The sequence below is a fragment of the Lissotriton vulgaris genome, chromosome 5 (assembly GCF_964263255.1).
Source record: "Lissotriton vulgaris chromosome 5, aLisVul1.2, whole genome shotgun sequence".
Classification (NCBI taxonomy): domain Eukaryota; kingdom Metazoa; phylum Chordata; class Amphibia; order Caudata; family Salamandridae; genus Lissotriton; species Lissotriton vulgaris.
This window is the reverse complement of record NC_141693.1, coordinates 1,130,024,848-1,130,042,259: the sequence shown is the minus strand read 5'-3', so window position 1 is coordinate 1,130,042,259 and position 17,412 is coordinate 1,130,024,848. Positions and strand designations below refer to the sequence as shown.

The 17,412-nt window shown below is 49.3% G+C and overlaps 1 protein-coding gene across 3 annotated transcripts in view; it reads right to left on the bottom strand.

Moving 5' to 3' along the window:
* The window catches only part of LOC147712091 (caspase-7-like), a 202,838-nt gene that overhangs the window by 112,574 nt on the left and 72,852 nt on the right, over positions 1–17,412 (bottom strand). For all 3 annotated transcript variants that reach the window (XM_086922849.1, XM_086922848.1, XM_086922850.1), the window contains exon 5: positions 6,075–6,250. In XM_086922849.1, coding sequence (XP_086778975.1) covers positions 6,075–6,250 — 176 coding nt within the window. The remainder of the gene's footprint in view (positions 1–6,074; positions 6,251–17,412) is intronic.

Genomic DNA, 17,412 nt, shown 5'->3' with positions numbered 1-17,412 from the left:
TGTGGTTCCGCCTGGGTCTCCTGTAACGCTGAGCAATATTACTCCTTTTTAGTGAAAATGTCGAATAATTTTCTCGTGTTGCGCATAAAAAGAAAATGCTTCCACTGAACCAGTTAGGAATCGAAAGCCTGTAATGGAATTGTGAGATATGAGAGGGTTAAGGAGCCGGAGGAGGGGAGGCAGAGAGAGAGGGGATGTGTGGCACACCGACAGATGGGCACATCTTTGGAAAAAAAAACCAGCCAATCTGCAGCTCTCAAGACGGGCTAGGCATGGGAGGAGAACAATAATGGGAATGGAGTTAGGCTTTTCACTTGGAGGGGAAAAGTCAAAACAGCACAGAGATGCAGAATGGCTGGAGGGGAGGAGGAAGGGTAGGGCGAGGTATAAAGAGGTTTAGGACACTGAGAGCAAAAGGGAGAAGGACACGAAGAGACAAGAGGCAGCGGACTTGTATCCATTGCTGTCGTTCCGCCTGTGTCTCCTGCAACTCTGAGCGGGCGGGGGAGCGGCAGCCTTTAAAGTCTGATGCGAGGCACAGACAAATGGTGGTGCGCGATGTACACGCGGGGGCGGTGGAGCAGCACCCTTTGAAGTCTGATGCGAGGCACAGACAAATGGTGGTGTGACGTGGGTGGCGATGGCGTGCACCCGTATAGCTCACATGAACTGTACACGATCCGCAAGTTTGGTAGAGTTTCTGAACTGCCTACTATATACTCGCCTATCTATCCCTGCGGGATATAACAGTCGAGACCTAAAAATCACGGGCAGCGTGTCAATTTTTCAGCCACTTGAGGTTATTTTAACAACATGCTGCCCGTGATTTTTATTACTTTAGTGCTGCAAACCCATCTGCCCTCATTTAAAGAAGAGGCAGTCGGAGGTAGAGAGGAAGCCTTTACCTACATATAACACCAGTCATAAATTAGCTCACGGAGCAGTTTTTGGGTAATGCCTCAGCTGACTGTTCACGAAGTCTGTCAGGCCCAGCAGTGAGGTCATGTCCCAGTCTATAGCCCCCACCACAACTGGCTACGCTGTCAAGAAACAGAGAGGTGAAATACCAGCCAGTCTTACATTTGATTTTTTTCTGAATTGTGCTTGCATAATTTTTAGACAGCCTCATGCCTAACGGAACTTAGTGCAGACTTACATTTGCCTCTAGCAAAAGACATGAACCAGACATGCTTGGGAGGCCAAGCCCATGCACTCCTTTTGGCTAAGTAGGGGATATCTTATGAGCACATTCCTTTTCTCCCTTGGAGCATTATGAAAGTGAAATAAATAAGCACAAGTAATGCTGCTGAGCCAGACCGCGGACATCCTGGATTTGGCTAAAAACAGATACTTGCATTACCCGGGAATTGTACAGTATTAACACTGTTCAGCGCAATCTAACAAATTCAATATGCAAGCCAGTAAGACTTTCGTTCATCCGTATGCGGTTCCTGCTGTCTCCAATGAAAGAAATAAGCCAGCCATGGAACAATAACCAAATCTCGAATTACAGGTGCAGGCTATGCAGTCATGAGAGAGGATCCATACTGCACATCATTTGTTGCTTTCCTGGGATAAATAGTGAGAGTCAAGCATTACGCAAGCAGATTTTCCCCAGAAACAACATTAGACAATGCAAGGAAGCTCTAAAATACTGCATCGTCTCCCAGAGTATTTTGTATCTCTATTGAGCAACAAGGGGCCCGATGTAGGTAAATCCCATTTACCGAATTTGAAATACCGAATTTTACCGATTCGGTATTTCAAAATCGGTAAATGGGATGTAGGTCCCAACATCTGGAATCGTTACCGATTCCTTACAAATTCGGTATTTACCATTTGCTATTGAATCCTATGGGCCTTTGAAGCCCATAGGATTAAAGTCAAATACCGAATCGGTATTTACCGAATCGGTAAATACCGAATTTGGCAAGGGTGCAGGGGGTGTCACTTTGACACCCTCTAGCACCCCCAAAACGGGCATGTGTGCAATGTGGCACACAGACATGCCCTAAGGGCACGTCTGTCTGTCACATGGCACATGTGTACATGCACAGATGTGCATGTACACAGGAATCGGTATTTTACCATGGATTTGTATTCCATGTTAAAATACCGATTCTGTAAGCCATGTGCTGATGGAACATTGGCTACCTACATTGCATTTTCGGTAATTTTACCGATTCGTTATCATTACCGATTCGGTAAATATTACAGATTCGGTAAATTTACCGATTCGGTAATGATAACGATTCGGTAAAATTACCGAAAATGTGCCCCTACATCTCGATAGCCCTTTACCGATCGGAAACGGCCGAAAATCGGTATTTCGGCCGATTCCGATCGGTAAAGGGCTACCTACATCGGGCCCTAAATTCTTTATGAAGGTTGCCAGGGAACCTATTCCTTCCTCATAATAATATCAATCACATATGTTGTATTCTTGCATTCTTGTAATTTTAAACGTCAGCATCTATGTAAGTGTGGAGCTAACAGGAACTCAAAGATGGTTTTACCATTTTATGAGGACTGTTCACATGCAATTTAATTTTAGAGCTTACTGCACTTGGGGCCCGATGTAGGTAGCCCTTTACCGATCCGAATCGGCCGAAAATACCGATTTTCGGCGGTTTCCGATCGGTAAAGGGCTATCGAGATGTAGGGGCACATTTTCGGTAATTTTACCGAATCGGTATCATTACCGAATCGGTAAATTTACCGATTCGGTAATATGTACCGAATCGGTAAAATAATTACCGATTCGGTAATATTTACCGATTTGGTAAAATTACCGAAAATGCAATGTAGGTAGGCAATGTACCTTCTGCACATGGCTTACAGAATCGGTATTTTACCATGGAATACAAATCCATGGTAAAATACCGATTCCGGTGTGCATGCACATGTGTGCATGCACACCTATGTCATGTGACAGGCAGACCTGCCCTTAGGGCAGGTATGCCTGCCACATGGCACCTGTGCCTGTTTTGGGGGTGCCAGAGGGTGTCAAAGTGACACCCCCTGCACCCTGGTGAATTCTTTAATTACCGATTCGGTAAATACCGAATCGGTAATGCCTAATCATTCCTATGGGCTTCAAAGCCCGTAGGAATGAATGGGCATTACCGATTCGGTATTTACCGAATCGGTAATTAAAGAATTGTTCAGGGTTCGGTAACGAATCCAGATGTTGGGACCTACATACCATTTACCGATTTTGAAATACCGAATCGGTAGGATTCGGTATTTTAAAATCGGTAAATGGCATTTACCTACATCGGGCCCTTGGTGTGTTTGCACTGAATGATTGGTTGAAACCCCTTTTAACCATGTTATATCGGTGATAATTCCTTGTGTGACTTAATGTAAGATTTTAATTAATCAAACATCATAAATTATTACTTATTTAACAGAAATAAAGGAAAGAAAGAGTATTTACTGAAAATGTGGAAACCCATCTTTTAGACTCGCTGCTACTAATGACCACCAGGAAAACATGGTTGGAGTTACCTTGTTTACTGCATAAGGATGTAAGTAGGAAAATGGCTCCTGATCTATGGGTAGGAATAAGGGGCCCGATGTAGGTCGGTCGGTAACGGCCGAAAATCGGTATTTTCGGCCGTTACCGATCGGTATACCTGAAATGGTATGTAGGGGCTCAATTTTACAGAATCAGTAAATTTACCGATTCGGTAAATTTACCGATTCTGTAAAATACCGAATCGGTATTTTTACCGATTCGGTAATTCTCCGATGTAGGTGGGACTTTTCAGAGTCCCAGGAGCCTTAACGAATCGGTATTTTACCATCAAATCCAATTTGATGGTAAAATACCGATTCAGGTGTGCATGCACATGTGTGCATGCACACCTATGCCATGTGACAGGCAGACCTGCCCTTAGGGCAGGTATGCCTGCCACATGGCACCTGTGCCTGTTTTGGGGGTGCCAGAGGGTGTCAAAGTGACACCCCCTGCACCCTTGTGTGAATCGGTATTTACCGATTCGGTAAATACCGAATCAGTAATGCCCATTCATTCCTATGGGCTTTGAAGCCCATAGGAATGAATGGGCATTACCGATTCTGTATTTACAGAATCGGTAAATACCGATTGTTAAAGATTCGGTATTTCAACATCTGGATATACCTACATATCCTCACTTTAGATTTACCGATTTTTAATGACCGAATCGGTAAAATTCGGTAATTAAAAATCGGTAAATCTAATTTACCTACATCTGGCCCTAGGTCTCAGAAGATAGCATGAGCATGAGGGTTAGGCTTTTCTTTTAAAATCAATTGAGAGGACTTGTTTGGTCTCGAAACAGCTGTTTCCTGTCAAATAGTGGGACATCACATACCAATACCATGCACCCACTGTATTGACTGTTTGGGAGAGGAATGGAGCAGGCAGTGTACCAGATCCTATTACAATATTTTACCCCGGAAAGTACTTGTACATGCACACTAGCTTTCACTCTTTTCAAAACAAACAAGCATATCCGTGAAGATCTAGTCCGAGTGCACAAATGTAATTCTTACTTGTTACTTTATAGATGCACACAGGGAGAAAGATAGCTGACACTCTCAAGAGTGCAAGGGAATTTGAATATGAATTTGAAGATGGTCTCCTGTGCAGAGTTTGAAGCCTATCAATCGAATTCAGTGAAGCAGAAAAAACCAAAGTGAGATTGACTGGCGACTTGTGGAACAGCTCACACATCTATTTTAGGATGGAATCGTCGGAAGCAACCTTCTGTAAAAAGCTCAAGACCTGGTTATTCCAGCTGCCTTAGGGCTTGGTGATGACAGATTAGAGTTGCATTTCTTAGATTGGTTCAATATTCTGTTATTCGGGTTGGGTGTAGGATGGTGGACAATCCTAGCATGGAGACACTCCTTTGGGAATAACCAGGTGCTTTAGATGTCAACGTATTATTAATATTAATATTATTATTACTTGGTCAAAGCAGCCTTAGGAAAAATGCTGGCCTCTTGTAGAGGAGAATAGTAATGCAACATCTGCCAAAAAAGGTGGATGTTGAGTCAGCACTCCTTTTCATTCGCCTGCTTCTATTAGAGGATGGGTGATCCCGATGGTAGCGCTGCTGCATGGCTGAGTGGCTCTGCAGTGGGCGGCACCCATTTAATGACTGTAATGCCAGCTTAAGCTATATTACAATGAAATCTCATATTTGGATGGCAATCTAAAGCCATTTCTACTGACATTCCTTCTGTATGAGAATGTCATGATAACCAAGATGATCTGACAGAAAATGGAGAACATTTCCATAATTTCCTGGAACAAATTCCCAGTGTGTCAGGGACATTATGAATGTAGGCCTTCTCTAGGGACATTTCTAGGATCCACATCGGTCCAGGAATAGTAGTGTAAGGGACCACAGTGAGGCATCATGAAAAAAATGAAGAAACTAGAGAATCACTCAGAGGGATGTCCATGGGGATGGTCTATCATCCCCAAGGGCAAGATGGGTTGCAACCTGCCACATAGATTTATGTTTATGAAAGTGGTGTACTTAATGCTTGCAGGAGCACATTTGAGGGTGAAAAGAACTCCTTACAAGGATGGTTGTCAGCTTGTGGCTGGTGCATTAAAAGTCTGCACTGTAGTGGTGTTTTGGAAGATAGTTTGCCAAACTATTTATGGGAGTATTAGCTTCTAATGATCTGGAAACCCTCCTAGCGTATTATTGAAGATCATGTTCTAAAATCATCACAAGGTGGCACATGTATGAGTATATGGAGGTCCAATACCGCAGAATAAATAGTTTTGTGTTTCATTTCGATCCCCAGTCTCTCACTCATTATTCCCTCATCTCTCACTCATTAATTCCTAAAATTCACAACCATCATTGCCGCCAGACTGAGAAAAGGTACAAAACAAATAAATAGTGTTTGTGTTGTGGCTAATTTTAGATGTAGTCCACTGTCCTATCTGAACGTTGCAATCCACAAGGACATGTTTATTTACATTAGTTTTTGATTTTACATTTTCTGACAAATATTGTAATGACACGCGTTTTATAACGAACATTCATAGCATAAATAATTACCTGGATGAAGAAAAGCTTAGGTTTCCCAACAAGAGATCTACACCGGTCTCCTCTGAAAGGTGTAGTCAGATCCTTTATTTCAATCATTCCATCCGTCCCATAAATATATCCCTCCTCGCCATGGCTTAACAGGACGCAAGCAAAGCAGGCATTATCACTGTGTTTCTCTTCAGCAACTGCAAAGTAACAAGGTACATATATTTCAACGTTTTTTTCAAAGCCTTGGGTAAGTAACTTCCTGCACTTGTTTCGGAGAGCAGTTGGTCCAGGCAAGCAGAGTATAAAATGTAGAGACCTACTGGGGTGCGCGTATTTATGCAAAGGTTTAGCAAAACTACCTGAGATCCTGAGATTCTATGAGCTGCAAACCCAGCATTTAGCACTATTATTTTTTTATTTAGAAATGCGCCCACACATCCATTTTGGACATAAAAACGCTGTTTTCACTAAAAAACACTAAATTGCACATGCTGTTGAAATCAACCTCGGGCATTCAATTTGTTCGTATTGATCTGTGCTCCCGTCGGGGGAACTTTAGTAGATGTGGCATAACGGCATTTTTTCAGGCATGTCAATCAATAAGGTAACACAAAATGCTGGAAATTAGGGTGCGTGGTCAAGACGCCATGAATAATTGAAGCCGGGAGTGTGAGCGCCTGCCAACAATGGCCTGCACTCACTGGCCTTGCGACATAGTCACCTCAGGGCTACAGAACATTCCCCCGCCCCCACATACCCAAACCCGCAAAGGAAACACAGACAATTAGAAGTTTGGGTAAAAAATTGCTGCAGGATTTATTTACATACAACACATGTAAAGATGGTGGGTTAGCTTACGGGCGATCCAGGACAGGCCGCATTCTCGCCACCTGCCCGCCTGTTTGAGCCAAACAGCACAGTGGCGAACCACCCAACTGCTGTATAATAGAATTAATTACTGACACACCCATTGCTGGGCGTGACTAGGCAAACCCCCGGTTGCACAGGCCCACAACCGCCCGAAGGACTACTGGGGCGCCGACACGGATTCCTGCACCTCCCATGAGGTTACAGGTTAGGCTCTGGCACCCCTATGTGCCCGCTGAAGTACATCATTTGCACCTCTCTTCTTCCGGATCGCCCCGTAACTCCGCCTGCAACGAAAAACAAACACATTAAAACGCCCCCCAACCCCAACTACTGACACTCTGGGTAAGAGGAAGGGAGGGAAAAGAGTGTCCCGCAAGTTCACGACGGCGTCCGGGCGGCAAAGAGGCTCTGCAGAAGGGCACCGTGGCATAAGTACCCAGGAAGCCCCTCCCCGCCGCCCGGATGAGATTCACGGCAAGCCGCCTCCTCCAACCGGTGAGGCGGATGTGCCGGACATGCAGATGGGGGCGGGACCGCCCTCCTTGACTAGGTGCCCGCCCTCTTAATGGCCACTGCGTGGCCTCGGGCAGGCGCATACCCCCACATGCATCAATCTAGGATTTTGCATTTCTTAAATAGCGAAAATTAAGGAATCGCTATTTAGGAAATGCAAAATGCTATGCATCAAGAAATCCTAAAAGTTTTTAGGATTTCTTAATTTTCGGAAATTGCGATTCCTTAATTGCGAAGTGCAATTAAGGAATGGCATTACATTGATTCCTATGGGCCTAAAGGCCCATAGGAATCAATGTAGTCAATTGGAAGGCAGTAGCAAATTGCGAGTGGCACTTAGAAAATTTCATGGGTGCAGGGGGGGGTCCAAAGGACCCCCCCATGCACCCCTGAAATGTATTTTTCGCATCATGTTTCACACACACATGTCCTAAGGACATGTGTGTCCGTAACATGAATGTTGAAAAAAATGCATTTTCAGCATTTTAAACACTTTTTGCAAATTTACCGAGTGGTTCAACCACTCGGTAAATTTGACCCCCTAATAGCGATTTCGCATTTTGAAAAGTAATCATGCATTGCTTTTAAGAAATCGCAAATTTGCAATTTCTTAAAAGCAATCGCAATTTTAGAAAAGGCAAAAATGTTGCGATTTCTAAAATTGCTTCATGCATCCCAAAAAGCACTTTTGGAATCGCAAACGGCCGATTTTAAGGAATCGCACCGTTTGCGACTCAAAAAATGCTTGATGCATGTGGGGGTATGTCACCTCAGGGCTACAGAACATTCCCCCGCCCCCACATACCCAAACCCGCAAAGGAAACACAGACAATTAGAAGTTTGGGTAAAAAATTGCTGCAGGATTTATTTACATACAACATATGTAAAGATGGTGGGTTAGCTTACGGGCGATCCAGGACAGGCAGCATTCTCGCCACCTGCCCGCCTGTTTGAGCCAAACAGCACAGTGGCGAACCACCCAACTGCTGTATAATAGAATTAATTACTGACACACCCATTGCTGGGCGTGACTAGGCAAACCCCCGGTTGCACAGGCCCACAACCACCCGAAGGACTACTGGGGCGCCGACACGGATTCCTGCACCTCCCATGAGGTTACAGGTTAGGCTCTGGCACCCCTATGTGCCCGCTGAAGTACATCATTTGCACCTCTCTTCTTCCGGATCGCCCCGTAACTCCGCCACAGCCTGTGCGGTGGTAACCGCTGCCGCACAGGCCCCCCACCATTGTTACCTATTCTACCTGCAACCTCTGCTCATGAGTGCTTCTTTTAAGTCCAGCAGGAAGAGGTCTAAGCCAACAGGCGTGAGGTGAACACCATCTTCCTCGAAGTACCCCTTCACCTTTTCCTGAATCAAATCATGTTTAATAAAACCCAGCCCTCTGCGCTGCGTAAATTTTTTCATGGCCGCGTTTATGCGCCTTCTTGCTCTCTCAATTGCCTCGCTGGACTTAGCACCCCGCCAGTGTCTCCTAGGCACTATTTCGGACCACCAGACCTCGCATTCACGCAACATGCTGCCAATGATACCCAGGTCGGTTTTCATTTTGAGAAGTAAAGCGGATTTCCCCACGGAGGTAATGTCATTGCCACCCAAGTGGATTATTAAATGATGGGGGAGAAAGCCACCCTGGGCAAGGGCCTCCCGCAGTCGAAAGAGTAGGCTATGCCAGCGCATGCCCGGGAATCCCAACCACACGCATTCTATCTCTGAAAAGGTACCAGTCCACTGCCTGATGGCAGCCCATCGTGCCAATCTGCTGACCATAGAGTGCCCCAAGACCCACACACGAGCACCTGTCAAAGAAAGACGCGATATGTTCAAGGGTGTTTATTCAAAATTTCACATGTTATACACAAATATCACGAAGCACAGCAAACAAAATCAACACAAAACTGAAATGGGATCAAGGCCTAACATAACGCCTATAACAAGCTGATTCCCAGCGCCCAACCGACTGTACCTGCCCTGGAGACATCCCAGCGCGGAAGGCCGATGTGGCCGCCCCTATACGGAATGAGTGACTAGAGAACTTCTTCCCTTGAACCAACAAACCAGCCCTGTCAAGGCAAGCCAACATGATCTTGTCCATCTGGTATTTCGTTAAGGGGCTGAGGTCGGCATGCACTAAGAGGTAACCCGGCCCAGGAGGGCGCAATGCGAGGAAGGCTCGTAGAACTGCCACTGGGCAGCAACGAAAATCCCCAAGGGGGGAGAGTCTAATAAGAGACCCTTTACCAGACTGATCTGTCTTAGATCTCCTCAGCGTAATAGACAACCCACCCTCGAAATTAATATCCTCCACACCCAGGGCATCCCGAGAGGTATCAGACTTGGAACGAGCCACGAGCTCACTACTCCTAAAAGCCCCGAAGAAAGCTAGGACAAAGGCAGCCGAGAAAAGGGCCGCCTCATACCGAGAGTGCACAACTGCCTGCAACACCTGCAACATGGCCTGGAGGGAAGGGAAATCAATGGGAGACCTGTCATCCGGGGCCCTAGGATCCTCCCGCGCCCAACCTTTCAAGGCGGCCCTAATCACAAAGGACGAGGTGGGATCCTGCCCCCCACCCAATCTAGCCTCATGACCAATGGCCGCTAGGTGGCCGCAAACTCAGGAATGCGATCTCTTCTGCTTCTTGGCCCATACTATAAAGGCATGAACTCTCTTCTCTATTGGCAACGTTTACAAACCCAGGTCAGAGATAACTTTGGTGAACGTAGCACGGTGACTTGCGTAGCGTTTACGTGTACTCAATGCTAAGGATTTCTCTCCTAGTTCCCTCATGTGCTGCTCCACTCCAAGATGTGCCAAAGCCTTGGTGCAAAGGGGGTCATCTCCTCTCTCGCCTGAGGGCAAGCTGCCCGGAAACGATCCAGCTGCAAACGAGAGAGAGCGTCAGCTGCGACATTGGTGACCCCTGCAATGTGTCTGGCTCTAAATTCAACATTGCAAAACAGGCACCTGCTAGCCAGTTCCCGGAGTAGAGACAGCACCAAGGGGCAGCTGGCAGACAACCCATTGATAGCCTGCACCACCGCCATGTTATCTGACCAAAACAAGACCTTTCTGTTGGACAGGACCTCCGGCCACAGGTGTAGGGAAATGACAATGGGGAAGAGTTCCAGGACAGCAATGTTAGTAGTAATGCCCCGCTTGCGCCAAGAATTGGGCCAACCCTGCGCGCACCACTGCTCTCCCAGAATGGCCCCAAAGCCCTCGCGGCCCGAGGCGTCCGTGAACATGTTCAACTCAGGACTCTCCACCCACGGGGACCTCCACCTCACAGTCCCATTAAAATCTGACAAGAAAACATCCCACATCCGCAGATCCTTCTTGAGACCAGAGGTCAACCTGACAAAATGGTACTGTTTGTTAATCTTAGCGGTAGCTTTGGCTAAGCGCCTTGCAAAGACGCGCCCCACAGGAATCACTCTCGCAGCAAAATTTAGTTTACCTAGCAGGCTCTGAATGACTCCCAGAGGTGCTTTGTCTCTGCCTAGCAAAGCTTGAATGTCTCTCTTCAAGGCCACCACCTATTCCGCTGGGAGACGAGACACTCCCTGGACCGTGTCAAGCTCAATCCCCAGGAAAGTCAGCACCTGAGCAGGGCCCTCGGTCTTACCTGGCGCCAATGGCACACCCAAGCGACTAGCCAGCTCGATAAAACAGTCAAGGCCCTCCTGACACTCCTGCGTGCCCTCCCTCCCAATGAAAAGGAAATCGTCTAGGTAGTGAGACACCGCTGCCACTTTATATTCCTCTGTGAGGGCCCACTGAAGGAAGGTGCTGAAGGCTTCAAAGAAGGCACACGAGACAGCGCAACCCATTGGCATACACTTGTCGAAGTAGTATCCCCCTTTCTACTTGAAGCCCAAGAGGTGCTGGCTGTCAGGATGGACCGGTAACAAACGGAAAGCTGCCTCTATATCTGCCTTAGCCAGCCAGGCCCCCTCTCCTGCCCGCCTCACTAGGTCTATGGCCATGTCAAGGGAACAGTAAGAGACAGAGCAGGCCTCTTCAGGCAGCCAGGAATTGACAGAGTTCCCCTCTGGGAAGGACAAGTTGTGTATCAACCTGAAAGCCCCAGGTTCTTTTTTAGGGACAACACCCAAAGGGGACACGACAAAGTCCGGAAGGGGGGGGGGACAGGAAAGGCCCAGCCACCCTCCCCAAGGCTACCTCCTTGATGATCTTTTTGTCAACAATCTCCGGGAGCTCCCTCACCGATTTTTGGTTTTCAGCATCTCTGCTGACTCTAGGACCCTGATAGGGGATCTTGAAGCCCTCGAGGAAACCATGAGTCAGGGCATCCCTATCTTTCACATTAGAGTATTGGTGAAGGAGGGCAACCAGCCTAGGTAAAATGATTGGAGATGGGCCTTTGGACCTAAGATGGGGGGGGTCCCTGGCGGGCAGCACAGGTGGGCTAAGGGGAGTGGGGGGCGGGTTTGGCTGCTGGGGCACCTCAACAAGGGGGAGGGGGGGGGGGAATGTCCCTGGAGATACTACTTGTCCTTGCTGGCAGCGTTGGCGGCGGGGGACCTCTTCTCACAGGACGACTCGGGATGGGAACCACCGCACTTGCTGCAAACGTGGGAGAATCTACAGGCTTTCCCCCAGGTGCAGTTCCCAGCATTGAACATCCTGCATGAGGGAGAAACATACTTCTTGGCGTACTGTTTGTTAAAACTGCCCCCCCCGCGCCCCCCTCGAAAGGACTGACGAAAATTACTCTTCTTCTGCGAGAACTGCTTATCATTTTCCGTCTTCCTAACCTAGACCACACTGTTGACACCACTCTCTACTTTTCCTTTGCCCATGTGGACCATCCACAGTCTCACTTAAACCTGGTCCCATTCTAGCTCCGGGCAGACAGACATCTTTTTGCGGAACTCGCAATCATACAAGTACCACCCCATCCCCGATGTTGCTTCCGCTTCGTTAATTATTACACTATTGTATTGGAAAAGACCCTGTGCCTGTTCTGGGAAACGCTCAGTTATGACAGCCGCCAGGATGGCAAATGCCTGGCGCCAGTTTTTTATTGTCTTCTCGGGCCAGGTTTGGAAGCGTGCTTTCTTTTCTTCGTCCTTCGACCCCATCCTTCTCACATCCACCCCATCCGCCCCCAGCATGAGGAGCGAGAAAATGTCTATAAATTCCCTCCGCCAAATGCCCTCCTTAGCCGCCTGAGGGACTTGCCAGGCCAGGGAACATTTGCCAGACAGAAGAGGTGCCATAGTCATCAGGGCTGTGGGCGCGGGGTGGACACCACAGCTGTCGGAGGGGCCACAGCACTGACAGCTGGCGAGGGTGGAGGAGCGGCTTATGCACCCACCTGGGGCTGGACTGGGACCACCGCGGGCGAGAGGGCCTCCTGGGACATACTCTGCGCCGGCGGCAAAACCTGTGGGAGAGGAGCTCCAGTCACCAGACTGGGAGGAGAGCTGACGGGAGGAACAATAGGAACAATAATGGGACCAGCATTATCCCCCCCTTGGGAAGAAGTACCACCCCACACTTGTACCACGTCTGCCTCCCCGGCAGAAGGAAAAGGGGCCACTACTGGCGGTGGCGAAATTACAGATTGCATTGAAACAGGTGACCGTGCCTGGGCAGGGCACAAACTGGCTCTTATTTCCGACATAAAAGACGCCAGAGAGTCTGTAATCTTACCCAGATCTTCCCGGGTAGCGAATTCCGCACTAGAAGCCGCCATGCGAGGGGGCGAGGGGGGGCACACCCGGACCACCGCTGGGGGGGATGCTGGGGCGTGCACTATCACATTCCTGACCGGGTCAGCCGCCCTGGTCTTAGAGGGGGGTTCCGCTGGGAAGTCCTTGACTGTTGGCTTCCTCGTGCGATTGGACCTCACTGTGGCTGTGTCCTCTGCCACCTCTATTTCAGTTATTTGTGGGGCGGGGGCCGGCCCTGGTGCTTTAGGGGGGTTGGCTAGTAAAAGTCCACTGGCCCACGCCACCCCATTGATCTTTATCATGTCCAACAGTGCTTTCATCTGAGGGTCCTGCGACGGTCCTAGCCCTGAATCCTCAACCTGGGATGTCTGCGAAAAAAGAGAGGGGGACCCCTGACTCTCCATGGTGCCTTCGGGTGTATCCTGCAAAAAGAGATAACCGTGAGCAACTACATTCAAGCGACTTTTGTCAAGCCAGCACGCATGTCCCACCCCATGTAGGCTATCACCCCCTCACATCCCCATGTCACTGGACCTGTGGAGGGAAAAGACTTGACACCCAACCGGGGGGGGGGGGTGGAGGGTTGACCAACTGCCAGGCCTCCTCCCCCTAGGGTAGGCCCACTCATCGCACTTACATACCTCTGCTATTATTCACGTGACTTAGTCTAATGTACGGCCCCGATGCTGTTCCTCGACCGGGTAAAATTCCTGAAACAACAAAAAGGGGGGGTAAAACACTTTGTCTTGACCACAAAATGCCCTTACCGGGACACAATGAGCACCAAAGTTCATGTACAACTGGTAAACGGCCCCGGGGCATACGGCCCAACCAAAGCAGGAAGCGAGAAAACCTTTGATTAGACAACCTAATCGCTCACGCACACGAAAACATACCTTGCGCTGGCACTGTGTAAGCGAGGGCGCGTGGGGGGGGGGGGGATGCACTGATGCAAACCTGGAAACCCCGGAAGGCCTAGGTGCGGTAGCGATAGCACGATAGGGCCGAATTCTGCAAGAAAAAAGGAGGTGGCATGTTATAACAGGACACTACCGAGGCCACAATAGCCGGCGCTGCGCGCCCACACTGAAAGAAAAGCCAGTAAATTAGCCTCGAAGGCGCCTCCTAGGAAAGCAAAACCACGAAAATTAGTACACTTCCGATTGGGGGAGGGGGCAGGCGGCAGGCAGCAGCACCCTCGCAGGCCCGGGCCCCTGCCCGAGCAGGCCCCACCTTCCCCCCCCTCATGAAGGAAACATCCCGTCAACGCGAGCAGCCCACTGCCCTCCTCGAACCCTTGTCCATGGCTAGTCACATATGCAGCAGTGAGAAGGAGGCAAAGCACGTGAGAGACTCGCTGGGCGCCCACCGGGTCCCGCGCCCACGTGGACCGGATACCCCAGCACCGCGGTCCGCACCCTACCTCCTGTACAGGTTGAATGAGGCAGTAAAGGCGCGAGGGCCCATCGTTAAACAAAGCTGGCACACTGAAACTTGCACAAATAAATACAAATAGTGCAATAAACATAGCCAAAGTAGCACAATTGGACGAAGCCATCCCCCCAATGGAACGAAAGGCACTGATGCGAACAGAACAAATATTGACATATAAGCTATGCGTATGGCAGATCGAGGGGGACACGCAAAAACGCTCGCCGAATCCCGCGCCCACGTGGACCGGACACCGGCAAGCTCTGCGCCCCCCCCTTACCGCTTCGAGCATTTAAATGTTTCAGAAATGCGTAGAACGCCCATCCAGGCTACATGGTACAACCGCGCCTCCCAGACAAACATCCGACTGTGCATTCAGAAAATGGAAAACACGAGGCATAAAACTTGACGATAAGATCTTCAATACAAACATGGATATGCCGTTTTAAATAAACATAGATCAGCATGATGCATAAAAACTTGACGATAAAATTTTACAATACAAACATGGATATGCCGCAGATTTGGGTATCCCGTTTTTAAATAAACATTGTACAGCGAATATACATTGGGCGACTGGCAGTCAATGGGGGGATAGGGGTGGGCTTGGGTCCGTAGAGGGACGGGCTGCGCTGTAAATTTGCAACGAGCGCACGTGGAGTCCCGCGCCCATGTGGACCGAGCTCCGAGAAGCACCCGGCTTCGGCATCTGATACCCTCTACATTACTGCCCCCATTGTGAACACCACATTAAACGCACGCGCGCACAACCTACAAAATTCCCTTGACCAAGCACGCGGCCCCCACTTGGAACTAACTGTACGCCCGACCACAATACCACACAAAATGGCCACCGGAAATGCCGAAATGGGGGGGGGGGGAAACGGAGGCATTGTGCTTACCGAGAATACAGGCCCCATCTTGCGGCAACTGTACCCTCACCCTCCCCCCCCCCGAGGCCGGAGAATTTACACAAAGCATATGGTCACCAATCCGACGTGAAACGGGACAGCAGGTATAGGAATTACAGCGGGGCCCGACATGTACAGGCCGGGCCCGCACTGAACATGAGGACAGAAGACCGGAACGGAACCGGACGTCCCCCCCCACAGCAGCACGCTCTAGCGGGCCGCCTCGCCAGGCTCATACCTCACAAGGAGGGAGCAGGCGGCTACGGAAAGGGGGGGGAGAGGGTAGGCCCGAGGCCTCGCTCACCTCAGAACGACAAGATTGTCCAAAAGAGTGTCCCGCAAGTTCACGACGGCGTCCGGGCGGCAAAGAGGCTCTGCAGAAGGGCACCGTGGCATAAGTACCCAGGAAGCCCCTCCCCGCCGCCCGGACGAGATTCACGGCAAGCCGCCTCCTCCAACCGGTGAGGCGGATGTGCCGGACATGCAGATGGGGGCGGGACCGCCCTCCTTGACTAGGTGCCCGCCCTCTTAATGGCCACTGCGTGGCCTCGGGCAGGCGCAGAACCTGGAGTCGGAAGGTAAGACCGAGGAGGCAGGCCACAGGGAAGAAACATAAATGATGAAATTCGGCCTGGAATCAGGGAACCAGCATTTGTGGCTGTAAACAAAGATGACTGCAAGTAAAGGCCCGTGGAACAGGACTGCAACGGAGGGCCCGGTTGATTAAGCGGGTGGGAGGGGACCCCTTTAAGTAAACACTGTATGCTGTTGAGCCATCATACCCTGGGGTGATACTGTGTGGCACAGTCACCTGACACCACAGCAAGACCTGACCGAGTGGCAGACCAGAAAAGACGTGGGATGATTCGGGAAATAGGCAGATGAGGGGACACAAAGTCTGGTACCCATGCACTGGGGCAAATCGGAACACGAGTGCAGACGTCATGCTCATGCTGGGATCCCTGCCCTTCCCCTCGCTTATGCCATCAATCTTGACCTCTGGAGGTACCGAAGGGACATTAGCTCACTCTGGGAGGGTCGAAAACCAGGGCCTTAATGCCATAACCAGAAGAAGGTACCTAGATAGGGTGTGGCAAGATAGTCAGAGAAAAACAGGCACAAATTAATAATATGGACCAATTCGCCTTTAGGAGTAGGGCGGTAAGCAAAGCAGGGGATGTGCAGTCTATCCGGAAGCATGCCAGGTTAACGAGGAAGGGAGGTTTACAAATAAGATCCACCACTCAGAGAGCCCTGTTTGCCATAAAAAAAAACGCATCCAACCTGGAAAAAATGACCAACACAGCGGACATTAATTGGGTTTGCACGGATGTAAGTAAAGTCGCAGAACAAGTACACACGGCAGCAGTCAAATTGAGCAACCACACTGATTTCATTAGAATCAAAAGTCATAGGTCTCAATCATAATTCTTTAAATGTCGGGGAAGGGTCAGGAAACACTTAAAGATATGCTGTATGAGGCGCACCCAGGTGGGGCGAAAGGCCACAATGTATTACGATACACCTTAATGTTCCCTGGTATACAACAACGTTCGCCACCCTGTCCTGTGGTCAGGGGCGTATGCCTGGAACACCCAGGTCTCCTCACGGGATAATTCCCATGGACATATATCATGTTTAAAGGTTTGGGTTCTTTGGGTGGGGTGGGGTCAATATCTCAACCTGTTTGGAGGGTTGGAGTGGACTTGGGGGGTTATGACCAGGCAGTGGGTGGGGAGTTTGTTGAGAATGCGGACAATTTTCTGATAGTGTAAGATAACCCAGTACTGTGCTAACAGTTATATCATGAGTCTACATTAACACATCAAATGGTACAATCCCCCCAAACCACCAACGATAAAATCCAGACATGACAAAACACATACGTTTAGTAACTGAAACATGACGAAT